The sequence below is a fragment of the Nicrophorus vespilloides genome, unplaced genomic scaffold, assembly GCF_001412225.1.
Source record: "Nicrophorus vespilloides isolate i.1.1-1 unplaced genomic scaffold, Nicve_v1.0, whole genome shotgun sequence".
Classification (NCBI taxonomy): Eukaryota; Metazoa; Arthropoda; class Insecta; order Coleoptera; family Silphidae; genus Nicrophorus; species Nicrophorus vespilloides.
In genome coordinates, this window is record NW_017100111.1 from 231,123 (window position 1) to 256,975 (window position 25,853).

The 25,853-nt window shown below is 34.0% G+C and overlaps 1 protein-coding gene across 3 annotated transcripts; it reads left to right on the forward strand.

The window, feature by feature from the left end:
• The first annotated feature begins 1,108 nt into the window (after nt 1–1,108).
• LOC108568520 (CD109 antigen) lies at nt 1,109–25,054 on the forward strand. 3 transcript variants are annotated; one of them, XM_017929671.1, is made up of 17 exons: nt 1,109–1,374; nt 18,168–18,513; nt 18,584–18,764; nt 18,821–18,989; nt 19,051–19,577; nt 19,640–19,705; nt 19,850–20,074; nt 20,131–20,356; nt 20,420–20,550; nt 20,610–20,861; nt 20,931–21,080; nt 21,144–21,450; nt 21,512–21,735; nt 21,976–22,212; nt 22,268–23,108; nt 23,169–24,118; nt 24,174–25,053. In XM_017929671.1, the coding sequence occupies exons 2-17, from the start codon at nt 18,185–18,187 to the stop codon at nt 24,477–24,479; spliced, it is 5,121 nt and encodes a 1,706-aa protein (XP_017785160.1). In that variant the 5' UTR covers nt 1,109–1,374; nt 18,168–18,184; the 3' UTR covers nt 24,480–25,053. The 3 variants fall into 3 exon arrangements, with proteins under 3 accessions (XP_017785160.1, XP_017785159.1, XP_017785161.1); XM_017929670.1 differs by lacking the exon at nt 1,109–1,374 and adding an exon at nt 10,120–10,144 and having other exon boundaries at nt 24,174–25,054; XM_017929672.1 differs by lacking the exon at nt 1,109–1,374 and adding an exon at nt 16,381–16,442 and having other exon boundaries at nt 24,174–25,054.
• Nucleotides 25,055–25,853: the final 799 nt, after the last annotated feature.

Consider the following 25,853-nt stretch of genomic DNA (forward strand, 5'->3'; position numbering starts at 1 on the left):
TACTTATACATGATACAAATTGGACTTAAGCCACCATTAATTCTACCTAGCTAAGAAGTGTTGCAGGTAAACTGTGCATAACTAGAAGTATACATTGCATGACTATTGATAAGATTATTGTCTTGTGTGAAAATATTTAATATCTTCTGGTAACTCGTTTTAGATATACAAGCTATGTGAAGAAAAAACAAACATAATTTTATTGATTTGTTTTGTAAAACTTCCATTTTAATTGCAACAATAAAATGATACTGCAACCCAACATACACAATATGTTTTGATCAATAAAGAATTGTTAAAAAGCCATTGATTTTAAAAGAAAATGCATTAATTATACTTAAATAAAGCTTCAAACTAGAAATAACATTTATAAACATTAAAATTGTATGTATTTATAAGAAATTTCTAACAAATTTATTTATTTAAAAATATTTACTGTCCAAATTTTAATTATATCTTTATTCTAATTAACTTCTAAATGAATTGTTTTGAAATAAATATTATTTCAATTATAATTAATTATATGTAAAGATTGTGTTAAGTAAGATTAGTTTCTAATTCTTGAAAGATAATAGGATTTGATGAAGCAATAGCATTAATTGATAAAAAATCATTACACGAATAGCGATTTCATCAAGCTTATGTTGAATTTCGTTAAAGATAATCAATTTCTTTGTTATTCGGAGATTCAAAAGGTGTGGTCAAATATTAATTAATATCGAATGCCTCTAAAATTAATTAGTTTGATTAAAGATTATGAAATGGTGCGTTGATTAAACTTCAAAGTTAATTAAAATAAGTGTACTTGTTTGTCTTTTGAATACACTAATTATTTAGTGAATGTTTATTTAAATTAAATGTATGTTTTCTATTTTAGAATTGGAGACTGTAATTTTTGATGTCCATTGAACTGTAATTCCCTGTGGATGGTGGAGACACGTCGGTTACCTGAAAGAGTTTCGAATATAAAATTATCCACATAATATACATAAAAAAAAAGGTTGAGTCAAGTGAAGTTGCTCAGGTGTACAGAACGTTAGAAACTACCTGTTCGATTTGTGAAGAAGACGACGACGCGTGCGCAAATCTGGATTTGAACCTATCCAAACACTCCTTTTTCAGTTGGCATCCGATAGTGCTGCGAGGAAGAGCGCAGAAGAACGTTCGGGCCATCAGTGTTCCAGTTTCTGTTTTCGCGCGGACTTTTATACCTACCATGACGCGATAACAACGAGCGTTATCTAGTTATCAGCTGAAGTGCGATGGAGTGATATCAGTGTTATCCGACCAATAGAAACGTCCCCGCAAGCAACTACAAAGAGAAATAACAAAAGAATAAAAGAAAGAAACACCAACAACAAACCATCTCCTCAGGTATGCAACTTTCTGGGCGTTAACCATCAAAAAGTAGCCACGCGTATTACCTGTAAAGGTAAATTAAGAACCGCTGCGTTGCAGTTATCAAAAAGGAAGTCTTTGAGGAAGTTAAGGGTTTTGTTTCCATTTTTGTTCTTAGTTGGGGGGGGATGTCAAGTCATCAGATAGTATGCATTTAAATTGTTGCAGGTATGAGTCATTTATGCGACCTCCTACCTGTTCAGTTCGACTAACAACTTCCATGACTCGATTGTTTACCATTTCCTAAAACGCAAGTTCACTTCTCTCGCGCTTTTATCTCAGTCTAATGACTAATATTTATTATTTATCTTATTACCTTTTTCATTGAAAACCATTCTATAGAATAATGGTGATTCTCATATTTGTTAAGTAAAATCTAATACTAATACTAAATGTAAAATTCTGAATGCTGCGTGTGTTTATCATAATCTAGTAAAAGTCAGCACTTTCTAAACATATACTGTTGAAATATTGCTTTATTATTCAATTAGTATTCAATATATAGTAGATTTAAACAAATTAGTGAATAGAATTGATGATGTATAACTTATTATGCAAATTATTGTTTTGTTAAGGCTAAAAATAGTATTTAAAAACAAAAATCTTATTTGATAAACAGTTTCATTTATGACGTTAGAATTATCCTCCATGCAGTGTTTCCAAAACTTTAAACACGCGCGCAACCCTTTCGAAGCATTGATTTTACCAGCGACCCCACACAGTAACATACCCGAATCCTATAATCCTTGATGAGATAGTAGTCAAAACGAAATCCTTTGTGAATAGTCCTTTTAAAACAAGTAAATTATAGTTGTAAGTTTTGGGGTCGAATTTTAATGTTGAAATTAAACGTAAACTAATAAGACTTACATTTAATTACGTTATTACTCATCGCAGTAACCAGCAATGAAGAAAATATCGTCAAAGGTTTCTAAGGTCAATAATACACACACATGTGAGCGTGGGCAGTAGAGTTTCGGAGACGTTTTCTTGTACATTCACTTGGTCTTTTCATAAACTTTGAAGGTTTTATGCAGTAATTCTCACATATTGTATACTTTTAAGTTAATTTATTTTAACTTTCGCGAAAACCTTGTCCGAGTGAACTCCGTTGCAAAGCGAATTGGCGAGTTTTCAAATATCGATCCGTGAAATTGGGACAAGCTGAAAGCAATTAAATAATATTATTCAACGGAACTGCAAATGCCAACGCTTAAAAATAAACTTCAATTATGTTTTGGAGGATTTACACTTGTTTACATTTATTATTATGAACAATAACAAATATTCTATTAATTCAATTTATATAAGAAGATATATGATGAAACATTTTTTTATACTTCTCTTCTGACAAGTTTTTTTATTTATCTAATTGATCAATTATTTTACTAAATAGTAATCGTTTTGGATAATTCTCCAAGTCCTATATATACACTTTTTTACGATGTATTACGAACATTATAATTGCAGCAAAAAAACTCTGCGATGTGAAGACTTTTAATAGTGGAATTGAATATTTAATCTAATTTACTGAATTTGTACTTATTTTCAAATTAGTAATGGAAGAATGAATAGACCAGGTTTTTATACCGAACCTTTACACATTTGCAAAATTACCGGACGTCGAAATGTTCGGACTAATTGCTTCATGCAAATGTTCGCTCGAAAGTTTTGCGAACGTTGTACTTCCTAGGGGGGTGCTTATGGCTCGACAACCCTCCTCTCTCACTTTCTACATGTATATTGAGATAACACCCCCAACATTAATGCAGGAGGGCTGCGTTTGCATACAAAAAAAAAGTTGAAAGCTAGCACTGAGGGTTGTGTAGCCCTCTCGTATAATCGAGTTACACTGATAATGGGAATATTAAATTTTGAAATCTGCAAATTTCATTCGCATTCAAAGCGCTTCCAATTTGAATACGTCCTCGAATTGATGATCATAAAAGATAACCCATAATAAAACTAAGAATTTGAAAATGTTTGCATGAAAAGCGATTCTCTTCCTCTATAAATATCAGTTTCGACAGATGTGACATTCTTTTTTGATCTGTTGTTTGAGGGTGTTCCGATCATTATTCCGTTTCTTGTAAGCCGAAACTCAGGAAGAGAGGAAAGGTGTACTCTTCTCTGGCGCACGTGTCTCTGTGGTGTTGTGTGGTTTATGTGTGCATAAAAAGGAAAAATACGCATTTTCGCTTTTATTCTATTTTCGATGGGAAACATCTGTCGACCCACAGCACACTCCCCCCCGAAAATCGCTCGGCTGTGCCCAACGGCGACAATAATAATATCATTAAATGCAATTATCGTTTCATGCCATCTAACTGCAAATGCATGAAACGAGTTAGTGAGAGAACCTTTTCAATTTCCCCATTGTTATTGTGCATTTTTATTATGCATAACTAAACACGAAGCGTTTCGTAAAGATTTGATTGTGTTGAGTGAAAACTGTGTTAATTAAAGGTAATACCATCATATCTTTTATGAAAAGAATATATTGGGTTTAATAAATTGCTGTTTTGATTACTTTTTTCAATCAAATGGAAAGCATTTATTGAAGTAGATGGTAATTGCGCTCCGGGAATAATCATTCGAAAATGTGTTATTGTAGAACTTTTTTTTTTACAATTGAACCTCGCTTAACGAGCACCTCTCATAATTGTAAGAAAAATTACTCGGTTAACGAGTCGCATAACGAGTGACGATGAGAAGAGAAGTCACGGATTGCGCGGATTCTATATCGTTTTTAAAACTTGTGTGCACATATTATGTGTATTTTTCAATATATAAAGCGGACTATACTTTGCAAATATAATTTGTGTTTGCTGTTAATGCAAAACACAAATGTTTTGTGTCCAATCATTATTATAATACATAAACACACTATGTACACAAAAGTATATAGAGACCTCCACCAAGTCCCCGAATTGATACAAGTAATATAAACAAATATAAAATCACTTCACCGTATTGGAAAACAGTTCCCAGTGTTAGTCGTCATTCTAGTTGCATCTTAGTGTTGTTTGTGATCATAAAATTTCAAAACTTTTGTTCAGACATATTATTTGTGTTTGTTTTTGTGCAAACTTTAAGAAACAAATAAAAAGCTAAAGAATAAAAAGGACCATAGATATGAAAAGCAAAATCATTAAAAATGGAGACCATAATACGCATTGTCGTAATTTACATTAGTTTATATGGGAAAACACTATACGAGTAAAAATCCGAAAATTTTGGATCGGATTAATCTCGTTAAGCGAGGTTCCACTGTATAAGTATAAACTAATAAATTTAAAAATAATATTGGAATAACCTCTTTATCGTTTCTAGAAAGTATTTCTCATTTACAAATTGAAATAGTAATAGTAAAAATAAAAAGGAGATTTCTGATGCAGTTGTTGCAATATTGTTAAATTAACACATTATCGGTGTCAAGGTAGAATTACTGGTTTCATGTATAAAATTGAGATTTTACTATGCAATATTTCGCATAGTTCAGCTTCGATCAGTCCGGATTCACTGTAGTCCGGTATGAAAGTTCCTAAAGAAACTAAACTATAATTGAACAAAATTAATTCGAAAAAAAAAAAAATATGGAAAATTATTATTTTTTATACATAAATGTTTTATACATCGATTAGTCTGGTTTCAAATAGTACGGAATATTTCGTATTTATTCTAATTTTTTATTATGGTAAAACTTCGTAAATGCAACAAGTGTTTCGTTATCAAATTAACAATGAAATTCATTCATTCACCTTATAATTCTTAGCATGATTTGCATCAAACAATTATTATATAATATCTTACCTAAATTAAATCATTTCAGTTGAAAATTGTACTTAAATTGACGATTCTTTATCCCCTTGAAATAATCATACATTTTCTTCTATTTTTGATGACATCTATAAATTTAACTGGTTATATAATTATCGTATAAAAACAACATAAATTTACTTCTTCGTCAATCAATTCCAAAAATGTGTTTAGCTTGTATTTGCTGCGACGAAAAGAGAATTGAACTGCAGACAAAAACTATAATTAGTATATTTTAGATGTTGGCTCGAGGAGAGAAGAGATGTCGAAGGCGTGCGTTCTTGGTTATTACATTAACACTAAGTTGTTGTAACCTGCGATGAAACGTGGTTTCTTAATGATCCTGCGACGTATTTTCGTTATCCTGCAAGACAGTTTAATCCCACATTCCTAAAAATAACAAAACTATTTACAATAAATCTTCTGCAGTTTGAATCGAAGGAATTTTCTACTTTTTTTTTCATTGAATTTTTTTTGTATTTCTTTATTACACTAATTTATGTTAATATTTAATTAATTTATAAAGTGATTTATAAATATTTAAAATGCAATCTTTATTACTGTTTGGATTAAGAATTAAACATTTTGGATTGGACGTAGTTATTTAGTAATTAGAGTGAAATTGAGAATTTCCTTTGAATATTCTGTCTGGCAAATAATTCAAGAATAATGCACGTTTCTGGAAGGCAGCAAAAGCCCCTCATTATCAAGTAATAGCTGCGGTCTTCGTCAGTATGTGTACAGTCTACCTCATTTGCCATGAAAATAATCAATACTGTAGACAACTTCAACTCTAGCACTGCTTTATGAAACATAAAGAGTGTCCACTGAAGAAAAAACAAACAAAAAGAAGAACAGAAGATGCTTAATTAACTTTAGTATAAACTGAATAGAAAACAAAATCAATGATCAAGTTATAAAATGTATCTTAATTAAGGATTAGTACGTAAGTCATTAAATAAAGATTGAATGTTTCTTCAAAAGAAACTAAAAATGCTTTCATGTTGTTACTTTCTGTATTAACCCTCGCTGATTGGAGTTCCGGTCTCGAAGATGGACTTAATAGCTTAACTTAACAGATTTTAATGATTTTCCAAGGAATCATAAATTCTTACGATTCGGAAACCGTTAATTAGAAATGATTACAGCAAATACTTCCTCTTTTGTAAGATTAAGAAATGTTTTCTCCTAGTTTAGTGTTACCAATTAACACCAAAACGCACGACAATAAGTTCTAATAAAGAAAAAAAAGAAGCAACGAATTGATAAGGTTTGATACGGGTTTTTCTGTAAAGTTATTGATTAAATGTCGTATAAATTGGATAACAGTCATATGAGGTCGTGCGTTTCCATTTGACCCCTTCTCGTTCGGCCTGGAAAACCGAATTTACGACACTCGACGCACAGTTCCTAACTTATTATCCAACACCCTACATCCCTTGACTATACTTTTTTATTCATCGAGGGTTGAGACCAAATCCCTGAAATAATCGGGAACCTCATTCAACTTGTCCATCACGTGACTGTAAAGTGGAAGTCTCTCCTCCACCTCCCCCGGAAATTAAAATAGTAGTATAAAGGAGGTTTTGGTACAATGCGAACAATTAATCGATACCAGAATATGAGGCCTGAAAGACAAATTTTTAGGGTTTTCTGCGCGAAAAACAATCTAATTTTACGTATGCGGGTTAACTTATAAATAACCCGAGACGCGGATGTCGTTCAACTTTTCCGTCTAGCTAAAATACCTTCAGCAAATCTCAACAATTCACATCGTCTCAACAAGTGTAAAAAATAACATTTTTTACCTCTCAAATTGAATACGAAATATAGCAATACCTCGCATAGTCCTGATTTTTGCACTGTTTGCAACCGGACTAATCGAGATGTAAGGTATAAAATGGACTTTGTTTATTACTTTATTAGAATTTATGTTGCTGAATTAAAATTTAGTTTTTTTTATATAATCAAACCGGACTATAGTGAATCCGCACTATGAGAGGTAATACTGTATTTAAGTATTATAAACTATACTGTTAGGTTGAGTAACTTTTGTTAATTATGAAGTATTAACTCGCAAATCAGCATTAAAGCAATTACAATATTTTAGTTACTTAAATAAACATGTTTCTTTTTTAGTTTTAGTATATACAAAGTGTCGTAAATCTGAAAGAAATGTTTGTTTTTTTTTGGTTTGCTTTATAAGCTCGACACTATAACATCTTTCAACGGATCCATTCGGTTTCAGCAAATAGTTTTTTTTTTGAAGCGCCAAAGTCAAAGACGTATTAATTTATTCTGATCGTGAATTCCATGTCGTAGTCGTGTTTGTTTTTTCTTCTTTCTTATTGGTGCTGTGCATATTTGATTGATATAAAATAACCGTTAACAAAATACATTCAAAATATATTCATAGCGATGTAATCAGAATTATGATTAATAGAATTAAACAAATTAATAACATTTATTGAATAAACATTGATAATTCTAAAACAACTTTCGTTTGTTGTCAAAACATTTAACTGTCGCGGAATGACAGCTGTCAAAGCTTGTGTCAAACAATGATATTATAAACAATTGGGTCGTAGTATAACCACAAACGATTATGTTGGGTCGCAAAATGACAGCTGTCACCTTGCGTCAAAACGATTCACCAGTTACTCCTTAACAGTACAAACTGCAAACAAACTAGCAAAATGGGTTGATAAAATATTTATTTTACAATTAGTTTTAAAGTTATCGCTTTTAATTTAAAAAAAAAATGACTTAATCAAAAACATTTATTATGAAACAATGTGATTCAATGATATTAAAGAATTTTGTTCGTAATGTATGGACTTTCCTTTTAAGTCTTTGTGTTGTGTTTGTAAAAAAAGGGCGTATATTTATGTGTTTTTGTCGAGCATGCTGACACATTAATATATATTTTGTTGTTATATCCGGTAGGCGATAAATAAATCGCTTGTTAAGTCTCTCTGATTAATTGGGGATTTTTTGGGGTGGATTTAGGGAAAAATTGGAAAAGCAATAGGTCTTCTCCCCCTTTTTGGTGTCTTTCCACTGGATGAATGGAAATTTTAACGAGTTGCAATTCTTCGCACATATGGGGCGATGTGCGCATCGGATTTGACTTGACATGTGTTGCATAGAACTTTGTTTCTGTCAACCTAAAAGTCATGTACAAAGTCACTGGTTTAATTTAATGTCTGAATCAACACTATCGTCACTACTCGAAATACATACTATTCTAGTTTCTTTACTTAATAACATTGTGAGCGTTTCAAGTTTCTGTAATGATGTTTGTGTATAAGCTTGTTAAATCAGACGGAACGAATGAGATTATCGCGAGACAATGTCAATGTTTCGGAAATTCTGTACATTTCACGCATCGACAAAGTTGACTTTTAATTTATGCTCGGAGTACAGTAGAATTCTTTGTTTCGATATAAACAAATCCAAGAGGAAAACACAAAACACTTTTCTTATTACTTATACTTCTCGGTTTATCGAAAAGAAAAGTTTGTAACATAAAATTATTGACGTTTTGTCGCTAGGTGACAGCTGTCATTTCGTAATCCACTAAAAATTAACTTATTGGTTAATAGGTTGAGAATTTAAGAAATGTACACTACACTACGAAACATTTTGAAATAGAATTATTGAATTTTGTGCTCTGGATTAAAGGCATTGAGCCAGACGGCACTTATAGTAAATGAGTTCACGTCACGGTCGGTCAATTAAAAATAATGTCTCATTCAGGTTGCTCAAAAACATAGGTGCATACGTGCAGTGTGCTAATTAAGAATTACCGAATGATTTATTTTCGTTTCCATTGAGAATGATAATTGCATGCATCTCTCTTACGTTTATGAATCATGCATCGAAATACGTAATGTTTCTCAGAATTATTGGAGAACCACATAAGTAGCGAATCATCATTGTACATAAAGAAATAAAGCTTGCATCAGTATTGTGGTTATATCAGAAGAACTATTTCCATACTGATTCAATTAATACAACGTTTTTAAATTGTGACATTGTAAAATGACAGCTGTCAAAACGTTACAAAAATATGATATTAGTAACAATTGGGTTGCAATATAACCACAAACGAATACGTTGGGTCGCAAATGACAGTTGTCACTTTGTGTCAAAGCGAGAATGTGGTGTAATACTCTTAGCAACTAAATTCTTAATATTTGAATGAACGTCACATACATAAAAAAAAGTAAAAAGGCGTTCAATGTTAATGTGAGTTAATTTACTGTAAGTTTTAACAATGAAATTACTAAAAAAAATGATTATAATAGAAATTGTGTAAATAACTTGACATTATTTATTCTAAAATAATGTTAATATATAGGAGGTGTGCTATTTGTGTGGGCTTCTGGGACTCCCGTTGAGGTTATCCAGGATCTCCGGTTAATTAATGTGTTTGATTATGTTAAGGGGAGACCAAGCAATACACAAACACGCACGAATTGCTGCTGCTCCAGCAACCCCAAAAAAAGCCAGCCCCAAAAAAATTGTATATTTGTCGTGTTTATTTACCCACCACTGTCGGAAGCCAGATATCAACGATCTATTTTTGAAACGGTTTCACTAAAAAATTTAGTGTGCAGCGCACACGCATCGAAACAAAAAAAAACACCCTCTGGAGACTCGTCTTCAAACAACCCCACAACGTTTAAGATTAATATCGTAATAAATAGGAATTGTTACACGTGAAGTGTGCACAAAAACAACAAGTCTATAATTCAAATATGTATAATTCGAGTTACGTAATATGTCAGAACGTGGGTTATTTTTTTGTTATCCATGATTTCAATTCCAAAACCCACTATGTTTTTTTTTTTAAATTTATTTTGGAATCTGCGAGCTCTTCGACGCATCAGTTGTTAAATGAGTTTGGTGAAGTCGACTTCCGGTTAGTTTTTGTTTCTTCTCTTAAGTAAGATTGAAGCGGTGGTAGTTCCAATTGAAGATAATTTAAAAAATCTATTTTTTTTTTCATCGAGGCGACGACAAGCGGAGAGATGTTAATTTTCTTTTCTGTCGTTTAAGTTTATTTTACCGAAGGCATTTACTGAAACTCCTCAACTTTCTATCGGGTTACGTAATTCATGTAAATTACTATTCTCAATACTTGAGATTCATTTTTTTTTAATAAAAACACATTAAAAGACTGTATTTCACATACTTAAAGAACATCATTCACTTGAATGAACTGTTTATTAATAATTTAATTGCTGAATGGAACAATTTGATAGAATAACCTAATTTTCGTATCACTTCAATTACCAATAAAATTAGTTTTGTTTAAAAGTTGAAGATAAACATTTTTATAGTTAAATTAGTTCAAATTATAGACATATTTTTGTCTATAATTTATCTGGAATAAATACATTTCTTGAGCTTTGGACTTCTTTGGATAACAATTGAATTGCGCAGATCCACACATTGGTTGAAAATCACTTCTATAACACTTTAAGAGTTAAATTTGGTCAAATATTTCCGTTTTTATTGTCGAACAATCAACGAACAGCAGAAAAAGTGAAATAGCTACTGTTGGGTAAGTTGTGATTTATCCTTTGGCAAGCGTCTCGTACGGACATAAATATTTACAGGGTCACAAGTTTCCTTTTCCCTGGTAGATAAGTCAAAGAAAAAAAAAATAGAGGGAAAAACTAAACAGATGGCAAAAAATAACCTATTTCTGGGTCATTTGCGTATATTTATACGTCGACTTAACTGTCAATGTCATGTACCAAAAAGATGTGTTTGTGCAACGTCTATTGAAATATTTCGGCGCGCAACGTGTTTTCATTATAGAAATAAATTGTATTTCCTCAGACAAAGTGAATAGTACACGAATTCCGTTCCTCGATCTTAATAGCCGCACACTTAGTACGTGCCTTAATAATTATATAAATTCTTTATCTCTTGTTCAAAGACGGAATTTTTATTCGAGACAATAAAGTGCATTCTTCAGTTGCACATATAAATCTAGTGTGCAGCAGTTACCAAACTATTTAAAAAAAAAGACAACTATAACTTAAGTTATTTAAGTTTTGGACCGGTGTTAATCCGAAGATATAAACTATTTAGTCGTTAACTTAAGTATATTTTATAGTTTCTTCTAAATACTGTTTCTTTTTGGACTTTCTTGAGGATATATCAAAAATTAAAACTTCATCATAAATGTAAGTGTGCCGTGGAAATTTTACTATAGGTATGACGTAAGATTAAAAAAACACTGCATTGTTCGCATTTTGCGATCGTGTACTTTCACATTACTTAACCTCAATGTTTACCAATGACAGAATATAAAAAATCTCGACTCTGGTTTTACCGCGAAAAAAATAGCGGCAAATTGAAAATGTCAGTTGTTTTTGGGACACCCTTTACATTCAATTGAATTATAGCTCATTAAATCTAGTCTCATTATCTTTAATGAAATATACAAAGGAAACCTACAAAATTTTATCGTAATAGAACTATTTATTAAATACAAAAGTTGTTTTTAAACTAGTTTTTATTTAAATATTCAAAGTATATTTTTTTTTATAATTTCATAACATTCACAATATATGATGTGAAACAATATTTGACGATGTTCCAGTTCTCAAATCAGTTTTTTTATGTTTATTAAATGACGAGTTATTAATCAATTAGTACGAAGTGTAAATGTTTCGGTCAATTGCATTAAGTGCGGACGGAAATAGGAAATGATTATTTTAAATTTATTACCACGAGGGATGTGGAAAAAAGGCTACTGAACTATGGGAAAGGGGGGAGGAATATATTGCATTTCGCTTTGCATCTGATACTTACACACATAAAAAGTATGCAAATGGAAGGACTGTAATCCACCAATTAATAAATCTTAACAGATCGCGTTTCAGGAATGTATTAATCTCTTCATTCAAAAATTATAGAGAATAGAATAGAGTTAACGGTTGATATAGCCTCTAATATGAATAATTACGTGAAGATGATGGACGAGATGTAAGATGAAGTGATTTAAAGATCACTTTCTACAGGAATTTTCTTCCTTCATGTCCGAAAGAAGAACCTGTTTTAAATGATAATGGACTTCTCTTCTCATTAACCAGCTTTTTCTTATTCATAGTTAGGCAACATCTCGATTGAACTTAGTTTCGAAATTAAAGAGTTCTAATGTAATTGTTAAACTATGTTAAAAGTTTTGAAAATATTTTTTAACAAAAAAAAATGTTTATGTTTGATTCTTATATGTTTTTTTTTTGGTGGACCACAGAAAAGAGAAAACGTAATTACTTTAATGAGTGGAAGAAATTACATTGAAGGATGAAAAATGAGACAGTTTTGGTTTACTTAATATTACTTTAGTAATTATTAAATATTATTATAGTAATTATTAAAATAAATGATAAAATGAAAACAGGAAGAAAAAAATGCGTTTTTTTCTTGGAAAATGAGAAGGATTAAAACAGTAATTGAAGGAAAGCAGTTACTTGATTATATTTTGCATTCTTTAAATTATTGTTAAAGAATTAACAAAAGTTATTTAGTTAGTTAGATTACTCGAAGGAATGTTGTGGAATTGATTTCATAAATTAGATAATTATTCTTTCATGTTTTGAAAACAAAGTATTTGTAAGGAATCAATGAATTATTATTTAATTTAAGGTTTATTTTCGTATTTTTTTTGATTAAATCGATAATGAATTCATTGAAACTGATTTATTTATAAAATCTGGTCGAGTGCGTTTCGATGCACTTTTTTTTCTCTAAACCTAAAAATACCAAAACCAGACTGTCTACAGAGGGCATAGCATTAGCATTATAGCATTAAGTCACCGAGCGGAGGAGAGTTTAAAATAAATCGATGAATTATAGACGACCAAACCCAAACAAACACAACAACTTTGCTCGATTTAGCGCAAATCGATGAAACCGTTTTTCTGTGTCGTTTCTCGAGGGACTGAAAATAACGATGACGACTCGAGAAATGAAATAAGTTATTAATTGGATTGAGGAGAGGAAAAACGCGACCTCCATTAATTGATTGACTGCATCGGCTATCATTGATAACTGTTGTCTCTTATATTTATTGGACTAAATACAATTCAGAGCGCGTTAATTAATTGTTCAATAATTTTATCGACAACTAAGCCATCTCAATCCGATAAAAACGTCTAGTTAATAAGAATTATTATTAATTATATTTAGAACACATTGATTTCTTTTTAAATGTTATTGCAATTTGATGTACTTATAATAATTAATTCATCGGAAAAAAAATCTATGATGAAAGAAATAATAATACAATTCAAATATTTTCATTCGCGAAGATTCGTGTTTTCATCGCCATTTGTTTAAAACAATCGTCTAATTTTTATTACTCTCTTATATCGAGTGTGCGAAACGCATTCTTTTGTTTACATTTTAGATTTGAAACGGAACGCCCCAATTTTCGTCCCCGTTTGTCGATTGGTTTAGATTTGAATAAAAGAAGATTGTATGTGTTAACGAAAAAAATATTAGTTTTTGCGTTAGAACCAAAAGCCGATCCTCGTTTAGCGTTTGACTATATGATTCGCAGCTGCAACTCAAATTTTTATTACTCTCTTATCTAGTGTGCCAACTCCCATTTTTCATGGCCCAATGAGAATTGTCTAAACGTTCAAAGCAGCTGTGATTCGTCGTGTCTGAACGAAATATTTGAATGTCGACACTTTTACTTAAATAAATAAGAAATTTGTAAAATTACTTAAGTTTTGAAACTTGATGAAACTAATATAATTACATCATCTCGTTATTTCCAACATGTAAACACACACACAACGGGGTTGAGAACATGGCTGTAACTCAATACCTGCGGTTTTGCAGGGGGAATTGTAATTACCTTTCAAAAAGGGTAGGATTTGCGTCTATTGAACTCTGAATTATATAAATAGATTTGCAACTGGTTTAAGATTTACTTTTTCAACGTGTACACGAAAAATATCTTTATTACATAAGACATCATCCCTTCAAGTGGTGCGGTAATTGCTTCCGTTTCTTTTGTTTTCACGCCAACTGAGATTAAAATTTCCATTACATTTGATTTAGGTAAAGTTTTATACAATTTTATTGCATGAATCAAGACATATGATACAACGAGATGTTTTCGAAATATCTTAAAAGATTACCCATAATTACGTACTAAATTTGTAAAGAGAAAACTGATTTCGAAGATGATATCAAAGAAATTAAATAAAATCTTTCGTGCTTTATCAATTTTTCAACAGTAAATAAAATTAATTAAAAAAGAAGCGTCGACGACGAAGAAGAAATAAGCATAAAAAAATCTATATATAATTTGTGTTCGTTTTTTTTTGTCTTCTTCTGGAAAACAGGATTTATGTGTCTTTACGTCCTCAAGATTATGTAATTTTTTTTTCCATCAGCCAGCAACCAGTTTATATATGTAAAGGCAGATGATGTAGAAAAAAAAGCGGTTCAAGACTGGAAGATGAAGACAAGGTGAACTAGGTGATAGTTAGTTACTAGTTCTCATCTCTTCGGCTTTTCATTAAATTTCTCCTATTATATATAATTAAGAATTCGAAAACCTCGATCCCTTATCGATCAGAAACGCATTAGACGCTGCTTTTTCTTTAGTTCTTTACTTTTCTTTTTTTTACTTAACACATAAATGTTATTTATTGCACTTTTCAGTCGCTTTCATGGGCATTCCAGCGCTCGTTATTTATAAATTTATTAATTTGTTTCAATTTACTACACGCCTTTGATGTCGTCTACACTTCAATTGAAAACATTTATTTTTTTCCCCAGCGTTCAGTTTCTAGAAGTACTCAACACTTCTCTTTTTTTCACAAAAAAAAAAAGACTCAACAAACTAATTGTAGCATTTCTCTTTGGTAATGTGAGAATATTGTGAAAATTAACAGTATATGTATTAAGATCTCAAACAATTATTTGTAATTCTTTGTTTTATATCTTTAATTATTTGCAAAAAGTCTACTGAGAAACAAATAATAGGAGATAAGATACAGATACACCTCGTATAGTGCGACTTCAATCAAACTTCGTTTAGTCCGGTTTCAAACAGTGCACAGTATACGAATTATTCTAACGTATGAATATGATTACCAAATACGTTATGTAATTGATTAATTTTTTAACAAAATTACATACTTTACCCAACTAAATTGGCGGAGAAATTAAAGGTTTCTTTGTTGCCAAATATCTTCACCTAAATTCTAACTGATTTCTTGCTTTTTGATAAGATACAAATGGAATGAAAGGAATGCTGCAGTGTTTTTGTATGAATCATTTTGCCCGTCTTTATTTTCAACTATAGAAGTAGAGAACTTTCTCTATTACAAAAAAAGTATATAGAGAATGACTTGAATGAAATCAAGCTTCCATTGGTTCATTGTTTCTCTATTGCCTCCAGATTTTCAATTCCACTGACACTGATTACAAAAATTTCGAAGATTATAAAGTTTAAGATTTATTTCAGAATATAAAAGTAAACTGCATCTGCTTAAGTACGAACTTTTACTTACTTACTACGCTATATAAATGTATGTCTTATTCATACTAACAAGACTAGTTTCAATTAGAAATTACATTTTTTCATAAACTTATGTTTTCTTCATATATATTACCAAATAAAAGAGTTTGTTGTAGCACTTATATCTAAATCTATACCAATTTCATACTCATATTGAATAATATAATTTTTAATAAAAGAAATCAATATTTTTTGTATAATACAATTAAAATTGTGTGGATGAAATCAAATAAGCTAATATGTTTTTGTTCATATTCTATTTACTTAAATTGCTCTTGAAAAAACTAGTTCGAATTCCAAATAAACACTTTAAATGATGTTGACTGTACGATGGTTTGTTTATTGCAAAAATATCGTGAATTAAGGTATAAATAACGTAGAGATTTCACAAATAAACGCACCACCAACGATTGACTTATTTAAAGAATGCGCGTAAGTGTATAAATAAGATCTGTAGAGCACACTCAAGTTCATAATCGTTAAAAAAGAAGAGTGTGTGTGTGTATATATATAAAAAAAAAGTACAGTGCGGATTTATAAATAGTGCGACGAGTGCCAAACGTGCGGAAGTACTTGACTTTTTTTTTATTTCATTACATTTGTTTCTACACTATTTACACTTTACGTACTTGTTTGTTATTTATTTATAATAATAAAGGTAATCAACATTTAATTTTTCAATTATTACTTTAAATGATTGTAGGAAGTGTTAAACATTTTGTGCATTAGTTCGGAGGGAAAAAGGGTTCATGAACCTGACTTTTCCTGTTTGAGCTGCAATAATAATGATGATGTTAATACTAATAATAATAATAACACCGGGACGGATTGTTTCAATTAAGTGAAGTGCAATTTAAATGAAGTGGATGAACCAGGATAGTAGCCAGACGCGGTTCTAATTTAATTATACGAGGATGTTGAATTTATCTCTGCAAAACCAAATATTTTGACACGATCTATTTAGCTCGATGCGCACTACATAAAGCTGCTACCTCGATTTTTTTTTATTGTTCTTCGCCAAGAAAAAAGAGCACCCTTTCAAAAAAAAGAAGGTCATCAACCCTTAAAATTAGTTTGTTTATGCTCGGTTAGTTCGTAATGCAATTTGATCTGTTATAATCCGGTCGATGTGTACACAATTTCTGTTTGCATTTTTCTCTGATTCCGGACTCTCACCGGTAAAGCTGGTGGATGGAATACTTTGTTGTTTGATGCAGTGTGCCGGCTGTTTATCATCAATCCCCTCGACGTACCAGACTCTTTACATGTGCAGCACGAGGGGAATAAATGGGACAGAGATGGAAAGTTCTTCCACCCCCCTAATAGAATCCCCAGACCGTGCAGCACGTGTCTAATAACACCCGATTTGGATGCCGGAAGCCTCCACCTTCGCTTCATTTTCCGGTATCATAAATATTATATATACACACACAAAAAAAAACAAACTTAAAAGACTTTCTAAAATTAGATAATACGAAAAGCCTACATATGATTAGCATTTCTCAAAAACTATAATAGATGGAATGGATCCATAAGATTCGTATGAAAGTTGAATATTTTGTGAATGTAACGAGTATTTGGATTGCATTTGTTTGACTGTAATTCTCCTTCCAAGTTGAAGTAATAAAAAAAAGTAACGCTCGAAAAAAGTCTTCACATTTTAGTAATTTTCTAAGAAAACTATAATAGGTAGAAATAATCCAAAAGATACATATCAAAGCTAGATATATAGGGTATAATGCGTGTATTCGTACATTACTATGGTTTCTACCATTTGGATATAATTCGAGTTCAAAAAAACGTGTATTATTACTTATAGAAATTACATAGATAGAAAAAATATATAATTATGTTTATAAATATTATATAAGGCCATTACAATGAGTTGACATCTTAATAACGCAATTATAGTGAAATACAAGATACCTGTTTGTTGTTAATAGCGTATACGAAAATATTATTAAATTAGGTCCATTGTATACTTTCGTTTCGCATTTCCGAGGCAAACATCTAAGGTTTGATAATGTACCTCGATAAACAAAGAACTCGTTTCTCTTCTAATATATCCTTGATAAATGTTTGCTTCACCTGTATTATTGTAAACAGTGTTTTTGGTAGCTTGCGGGAGAGCGTTAATTCTGGTCGTTGAACTACTTGCCGAATGTTGTTCTCTCCTTCCATGCTCGCCGATTTGAAGCAAAATAAATTTGTCTTTATTTACTTTGCACGTGATCTTCAAACGGATGCATGCGGATCGTTTGTTTAGCTGTTGATCTTTTGTTGGTCCAGTTTCATCCTGGTTCAATAGACTTACGAATTTTGCTCATATTTCATTTGATTTGTCTCTGCTTAAAAATAAATTATTATTTCTTTGTTCTTTTAGGTGTTAAAATCTTTAGGATGGAGCTGCATCGGTGGTTTTTTGCGGCTATGCTGTGCGTGCTAACATCAGCCCAGAATCAACCCTTCAACCAGTTCAGCACGAACAGCCCACCGTTTCCAACGACGAACCGCAATTACGACCAGTACTCACCTGCAGACCCATCGTTCAATGGGCCTCCACCACAATCGTACCCAAGACCAGGTGATGGTTTCGGAAAGCAGGATCAGTACGGATCGAACGATCCGTACGGTCGTTTCGACAACAACAACAGGCCTAGACCACAGTACGATTACGCAAATCCCAATCAGCTGGACGGATTCGAGCACAGATCGATCATCAGAGAAGCGTAATAATAATAATTAAGAAATAAATAAAATTCGAAATGTAATCAACTTGTTTTCTTCTTTTGATTAAAGGACGTACTTTATTGTGGCTTCACGTATGGTGAGGCCCGGTCAATTGTATCGAGTCTCCGCAACGATTCTAAGGGAGAAGGCGCCTTTGATTGTACGCGCTTCTATACACAGAAACGGCGTCGAAATGTCTGCGGAACACAAATCCTTGAAGCAGGGCATCCCGGAAACGCTCTTAATGAGGGTCAGATCTCCAGATTCGCCCTATATTTCCTTTGATTAATAGATTTTCTGCTACAGGTCCCAACGACAAGCGCGCCCGGTGAATACAAGCTGCGCGTCGAAGGTCTGTACGACAACGTGCTCGGAGGATCCGCTTTCGTCAACGAAAGTAAACTCGTGTTCTCGCAAAGATCCATGACAATTTTCATCCAATTGGATAAACCTGTATATATGCAGGGACAAACTGGTAAGACAGAAAAAACATAATGCAAAATCGATGATTAATTATTGTTATATTGTTACTATAGTTCGCTTTAGAACGATTCCTATCAACACCGAGTTGAAATCTTTCGAAAATGCCATCGACGTTTACATGCTGGATCCCAGTGGGCACATCATGAAGCGTTGGCTGTCGCGACAATCGAATCTGGGAACGGTCAGCTTGGATTATCAGTTATCCGATCAACCGGTGTTCGGCGAGTGGAAGATTAAGGTCGTGGCGCAGGGACAGATCGAAGAGTCCACGTTTCTGGTGGAGGAATATTATCAGACGCGATTCGAGGTCAACGTTACCATGCCTGCGTTCTTCTTCACCAACGAGGAGTACATCTACGGAACGGTGATGGCCAATTACACGAGCGGTGCTCCGGTCAGAGGAAACTTAACATTGAAAGCCACCATCAGACCCATCAAACCTCTGCAGCAGACGCTCAAAGACTTGGACAAGAAACTGCACAGAAATCGGCCCGGCGATGAGTACGATTTCTACGAGTACGAGAACTACGGTGGAAGCAGCAGTTATAATCAACACACCGTAGAAAAATACTTCACTTTTGTAAGAAACGCTTTCTCGGCAGTTTGCAATAAATACTAATCATTTGATACGTTATCTTTTAGGAGGAGGAATATCCATTCTGGACAAACATCGCCGACTATTACTCGAAAACTCCTCACTTAAATTTCGTAAGTTTTTTTCAATATTTTTCAGTGCTTTGGCTGCTCCTGATGCAACAAGCAGTTTACTTTTTTCGATTACAAACAGAACAATAATTTATAAAAAAAAAATTGTTACTTTGTCAAGTTGTGTAATATGTATATATTTTTTAGTTTTATGGTGCTTACAACTTTAAATATCCTATTCGCGATTTGCTGCATCACGTGCCGACTTTAGAGAATATGGAGGTGATCATAACTGCGACCGTCGGCGACAGATTCCTCGACGAAGTCATCGAGGGTCATTCCATCGCGCGTATGTTCAACTCTTCGATCAAATTGGCGTTCCTCGGAGATTCACCGCAGGTCTTCAAACCCGGCATGCCGACCACCGCTTACGTAAGCATCTATATAATGAATCGAAGAACTCAACTCATCGAGTGCTCTCTTCGCAGATCGTAGCTTCATTCCACGACGGATCGCCTCTCGAGGACTCGAGATTATTGCAGGGTACGATGGAGATTCACACATCTATTGATAGGCATGGCGGGGCCAGACTTGATTTACCGACGCGAACCTTGAAGATGTCCGACGATATTGGTGTCTGGCAATACCACATCGATTTGAAGTACGAGTTGGAATTGGAAGGAGTGAGGAAGGTTAACGAATTGAACGATATAAGTACGCAATTTAAATAATGCAATTTATGTAATTTTATTTACAATTTTCGTGTTTTTTTTTTAGAATCGATACGTATGCAAGCATTCTTCAGAGACGCAGAAGGCGGAAGAGCCGACGCGGATTTGTTAATGTTGACGCATTACAGCCCTGATAATCAACATCTAAAAGTCTCCACCAGCACCATTTCACCAAGAGTATGTTATCTATATATAGTTTTTCTTTGAATTTACTTATTTATTCATCTTTCGCAAAGGTCGGAGAATACATCATTCTGCATATTAGAAGTAATTATTACGTGCCGCGCTTCAACTACATGATTGTGGCCAAAGGAATTGTACTGTTGACTGGGGATGAAGTGATGGAGGATTCGGTTGCTACGATGGCGGTGACATTGAGCGCGGAAATGGCACCTGTGGCCACAGTCGTCGTCTGGCACGTTGGGAAATACGGTGAAGTCACTGCGGACAGTCTGACCTTCCCCGTTAATGGAATCAGCAGAAATCACGTAAAAAAAAACACTGCAAATAAGTAAACAGAATTAGATAATAATATCATGTATTTATTTTTTGTTTAGTTCTCTGTATTCATCAATAACAAGAAAGCCAGGACTGGGCACAAAGTGGAGATTGCTATTTACGGTGAACCAGGTGCTTACGTTGGCCTCTCAGGAATCGACAACGCTTTCTACACAATGCAAGCCGGAAACGAATTAACCTACGCTAAAGTAAGGATTATAAACTAAAAAGAAAATAATTTGCAAATTCTACATTTCTCTATTCGTTTTAAGGTGATCACGAAGATGGCTTCATTCGAAGAAGGAAGCACGAACGGCACGCTTCAGCACACGTGGTTCTCTCACGAAGGAGACCCAGATGAGCTAGTTTACTATCCATCATCGTCTTATGGTATCGACGCGAACAGGACTTTCGCCTACTCCGGTTTAATCGTGTTCAGTGACATCGAAGTACCGCGCCGACGATCTCAATGCGACGAGTCTCTGGGTATGGGAGAGTGCTTGAGCGGACAATGCTATAATATAAGAGGGAAATGTAATGGCATCAGAGATTGCGAGGATGGAACTGACGAGAGTGGATGTAAGTTCGAAATGTTGCTTGCTTTAATTGATGAACTGAATATATCTTTTAAAATCTTCAGGCGTTTACAATAACGGAACGGAAATGCTGTACTTTCGCAAATACCGATTCAGCCGCATCCAGAGGCAATACGAGAACGTATGGCTGTGGAAGGACTGCAACATCGGGCCGCACGGTCGCTTTATTTTCAACATTGATGTACCTGCAAGACCAGCGCATTGGATGGTCTCCGCTTTTTCGATGAGCCCAACCATGGGTTTCGGAATGATCAATCAACCAATTGAGGTATGTTTGCTTCATTTTCTCATTAGATCAAAATCCTGAAAGTATGTAATGCGAATAGCATTGAGTAACGCAATAGAAGTGCGAATAGACAAATAATGAAGTGTATTCAACAACAGAAGTCTCATTAATTCGGCACATCGTAATTTTAAAATAAATATTAGCAATTATTTTTTCATCGGGATTTAGATTTGATTTGATTTTGATATAGACTCATATATAAATTAATTGATTAATTTTTAGTACGTTGGAGTGTTACCATTCTTCATCAACGTGGAAATGCCAACTAGTTGCATGCAGGGCGAGCAGGTCGGCGTCAGAGTTAGCGTTTTCAATTACATGACCAGCCCGATCGAAGCCACCGTCGTGTTAAACGGATCGCCAGATTATAAGTTCGTTCACGTCGAAGAAGATGGAATCGTTGTCGCTTACAATCCTAGGACTACGTTCGGAGAACATCAATTCTTTGTTTATATTAAGGTAATTAGTTAATTATTGTTTAATTCATTTTTTTTGAGAATATTAATGTTTGTAGGCTCAAGACGTCGCTGTGGTTTATTTACCGATTGTTCCAACGAGATTGGGAGATATTGATGTAACCGTGCACGCCACAGCTCTGATTGGCAAAGACCAAATCACCAAAAGAATTAGAGTCGAGGCGGATGGTATTCCGCAGTACCGGCACCAATCTATGCTCTTGGATTTGAGCAATCGCGCGTACGCCTTCCAGTACATGCACGTAAACGTTACAGAAACTCCGATCATTCCATACGAATACGATAGATACTACGTTTACGGTTCTAATAAGGCGAAAGTCTCGATTGTTGGTGATGTGGTTGGGCCTATTTTCCCCACGATGCCGGTGAACGCCACCTCTTTGCTGTACCTTCCGATGGATTCGGCCGAACAGAACATATTCGGATTCGCCGCGAATATGTACACCACTTTGTACATGAGATACGCCATACAGAGGAACAAGACTTTGGAACGCGAAGCGTTCTACCACATGAACATCGCGTACCAAAAGCAATTATCCTTTATGCAACCGGACGGCTCGTTCAGTTTCTTCAGGAGTGATTGGAATCAGTCGATGTCATCGGTCTGGTTGACGGCACATTGCGCCCGAATCTTACAGGAGGCCAGCTTCTACGAATGGGAGAATTACATCTACATCGACCCAGTTGTTATTTCGAAGGCGGTGGAATGGGTGTTGAAGCATCAAGGACCGGAGGGTGCTTTCTACGAAGTCACCTGGTTGGCAGACAGAAAGTACAATAACACGTTCACGTACAGCGAAAACGATCCGTATCAGCACAGAAACATCACGTTGACCGCACACGTCGTCATCATGTTGGAAACGGTGAAAGATCTCTCAAGTAATTATATAGAAATTTAAACGAAAAAGAAGCAATAATTAATCAATTCTTTGTATTTAGGTGGATTAAGTTCGAAAGTGTCGATCGCTCAAATGAAAGCGTTGAATTGGCTGGAGAAGAACATGAAGTTGTTGGAGCAGTTCGGCAATCCCTTCGATATTTCCATCGTAGCTTACGCTTTGATGAAGAGCAAAGCGAATAACGCGGAGACTGCGTTCAACTTGTTGGCGCGCAACGCTCGATTAGAAGGAGGTTTGATGTACTGGTCCAGAGAGCAGTTGCCTCAACCGCCTTACAAGATCGAAAATCAAAAACCTTTCTTGCTACCAAGATTACCCTACAAGTACGATTCAGAGAACATCGAAGCCACCGCGTACGGTCTCATGATATACGTGGCAAGGCAAGAGATCCTCGTAGATAACATCGTGAGATGGTTGAACACGCAAAGATTAACGGACGGAGGTTGGGCCTCCACCATCGACACAGCGCACGCTATGAAGGCTCTGATCGAATACACGGCGGCGCAAAGGATTCGAGATATCTCCAGTTTATCTGTTACCGTCGAGGCTACAGCACTCGCCGGACAAACGAAGGTGCTGCATGTGAACGACAAGAACAGAGCTCAATTGCAAAGCATCGAAATCCCAGAAGCCTGGGGCACAGTCAAAGTGCAAGCTAAAGGTACAGGTTACGCGATTCTTCAGATGAGCGTCCAATATAACGTGGATATAGCTAAATTCCAAACGCAACCGCCGGAACCCGCTTTCGATTTGTGGACCAGAGCTGACTTCTACGGAAGAAATCACTCGCACATTTCCTACTACAGCTGTCAACGTTGGAACAATCTGAATGAATCTGAGAGATCGGGAATGGCTGTGCTCGATATAGCCATACCTACAGGTTACATTGTTCAGCAACAGAAACTCGACGCGTACATCCTGTCGAAGAAAGTTCGCAATTTGCAGAGAGCCAAATTCCTTGAACGCAAAGTCTTATTCTACTTTGATTACGTGAGTTTTATTAACAAAAATCAATGCAACATATATTAATTATTTATTCTTGCAGTTGGACGAGCACGAAACTTGCATTAATTTAACAGTGGAACGTTGGTACCCGGTTGCCAACATGTCCAGATTCCTACCGATCCGCGTCTACGATTACTACGCCCCGGAGAGATTCAACGAAACAATCTTCGATTCCCTGACCACCTACTTGCTGAACATCTGCGAAGTCTGCGGCAGCAGCCAATGCCCGTACTGCTACATCTACAATTCGGCTTTCGCAACGCCCGTTCCATTCTTCACCATATTCTTCGCCTCGTTCTTCGTCGTCTTCAGATACCTCTGGTCACAGAACGCGGCCGTCATTTAAACCGTTCTCGCCCGCGCGCACACCCGTATTTAAAAAAAACACACACAAAACAGACTGTATTTCTATAATTTAACCATTTCTCTTAAGTTTTCTCTGAATTATTATTACTTTGTGTTCATGGAAATAATTATTATTTTTTTTATATATATATATTTTGTGTATTGTATATGTACAGGTAGTACAAAGGATAGATAGTGCCTATTGATGAGAGAGATGAAAGAAAGGAGAGAGAGAGCAGCAGCTTAAAACAAAGAGTTTACCAAACAAATTTACTTAATTTGTACGCCCCAAAGAACAACTCTCTCGAAACTTTAACATAATTTTTGTTTTTTTTTGCACAATTTCCAAAAGGATCCGAATACTCAAATTTCTTTTATTTTATTGAGAAGTTGTTCGTTGGAGTCGGAACTCCGTTTAGTCTCATTTAAACCGTCCAATATATCGTTGAGTCCAACCAAGTTGGCAGAGATATATATATTTTCCTTAGGATTTAAGCGTAAAACCTCTAATATAAATATAAATTACATAAATTCTAATATGTGTAAGTAAAAGTGTTTGATACATGTACAGTTTTTTTTTTTTTTTGGTAGATTTAACTTGTATATTTTCACGAATCAATGTTTTACTTATTTACTACGAAGAAGTTTATTAATATGACAAAAAAGAATTAAACTAAATTAATATGAAAGTTATATATATATTTAGGTCTAAAAATTATTGAAAAAAAAAAATTAAACAAAACGATGATAATAGGATTAAGTAATGTTGATTTAATAAAAAATATTTTCTTTTTCACAAAGTATTTTCAAATTTGTCCCAATAACAAGAATGAATTCTATTCCAAACCAAATATTATGTTGGCAAAAAAATAATTTCGTTTTTTGACTCACAAATGAATTGAAAAAGATTCACTTAACAAAACGAATCAACATTTGAAATATCCATCTGAAATCGTCACTTTTTTTTAAACAAATCATAACAAGTAATGAAAAATGGATCATCTATACTAACATTAATCTAAAACGATCATGATCCAAGCGTGATGAACCAGCTCAAACCAAATCGAAAGTTAAATTTCATAAAAAAAAAGGATCTTACTATCAATTTGGTGGAATTGCAAAGATGTTGTGTATTTTGAGCTGCATCCAAGGAACCAAACGATCAAATCAGATGTTTACTTTCAACAACCAATTAAACTGGAGGAAGCAATCAAAGAAAAATGACCAGAATTGACAAAACGTGTTTCCTCAAATCAACGCAAATCGTCACACATCTTTGGTAACTCGTGGGAAATTATTGCAGCTTACTTGGAAAGGTATCTCGTATATAGTCCTTGTACCATCAGATTACCATTTAGTTTGCAAAACTCTTTGA

Bases quoted from the DNA above. Each gene is read 5' to 3' on its own strand.
- LOC108568520 (XM_017929670.1), top strand. From the start codon at position 10,120: ATGAGTTTGGTGAAGTCGACTTCCG. The intron at 18,765-18,820 runs GTCAGATCTCCA...TTTCTGCTACAG, and splicing joins CGGAAACGCTCTTAATGAGG to GTCCCAACGACAAGCGCGCC. The intron at 19,578-19,639 runs GTAAGAAACGCT...GTTATCTTTTAG, and splicing joins TAGAAAAATACTTCACTTTT to GAGGAGGAATATCCATTCTG.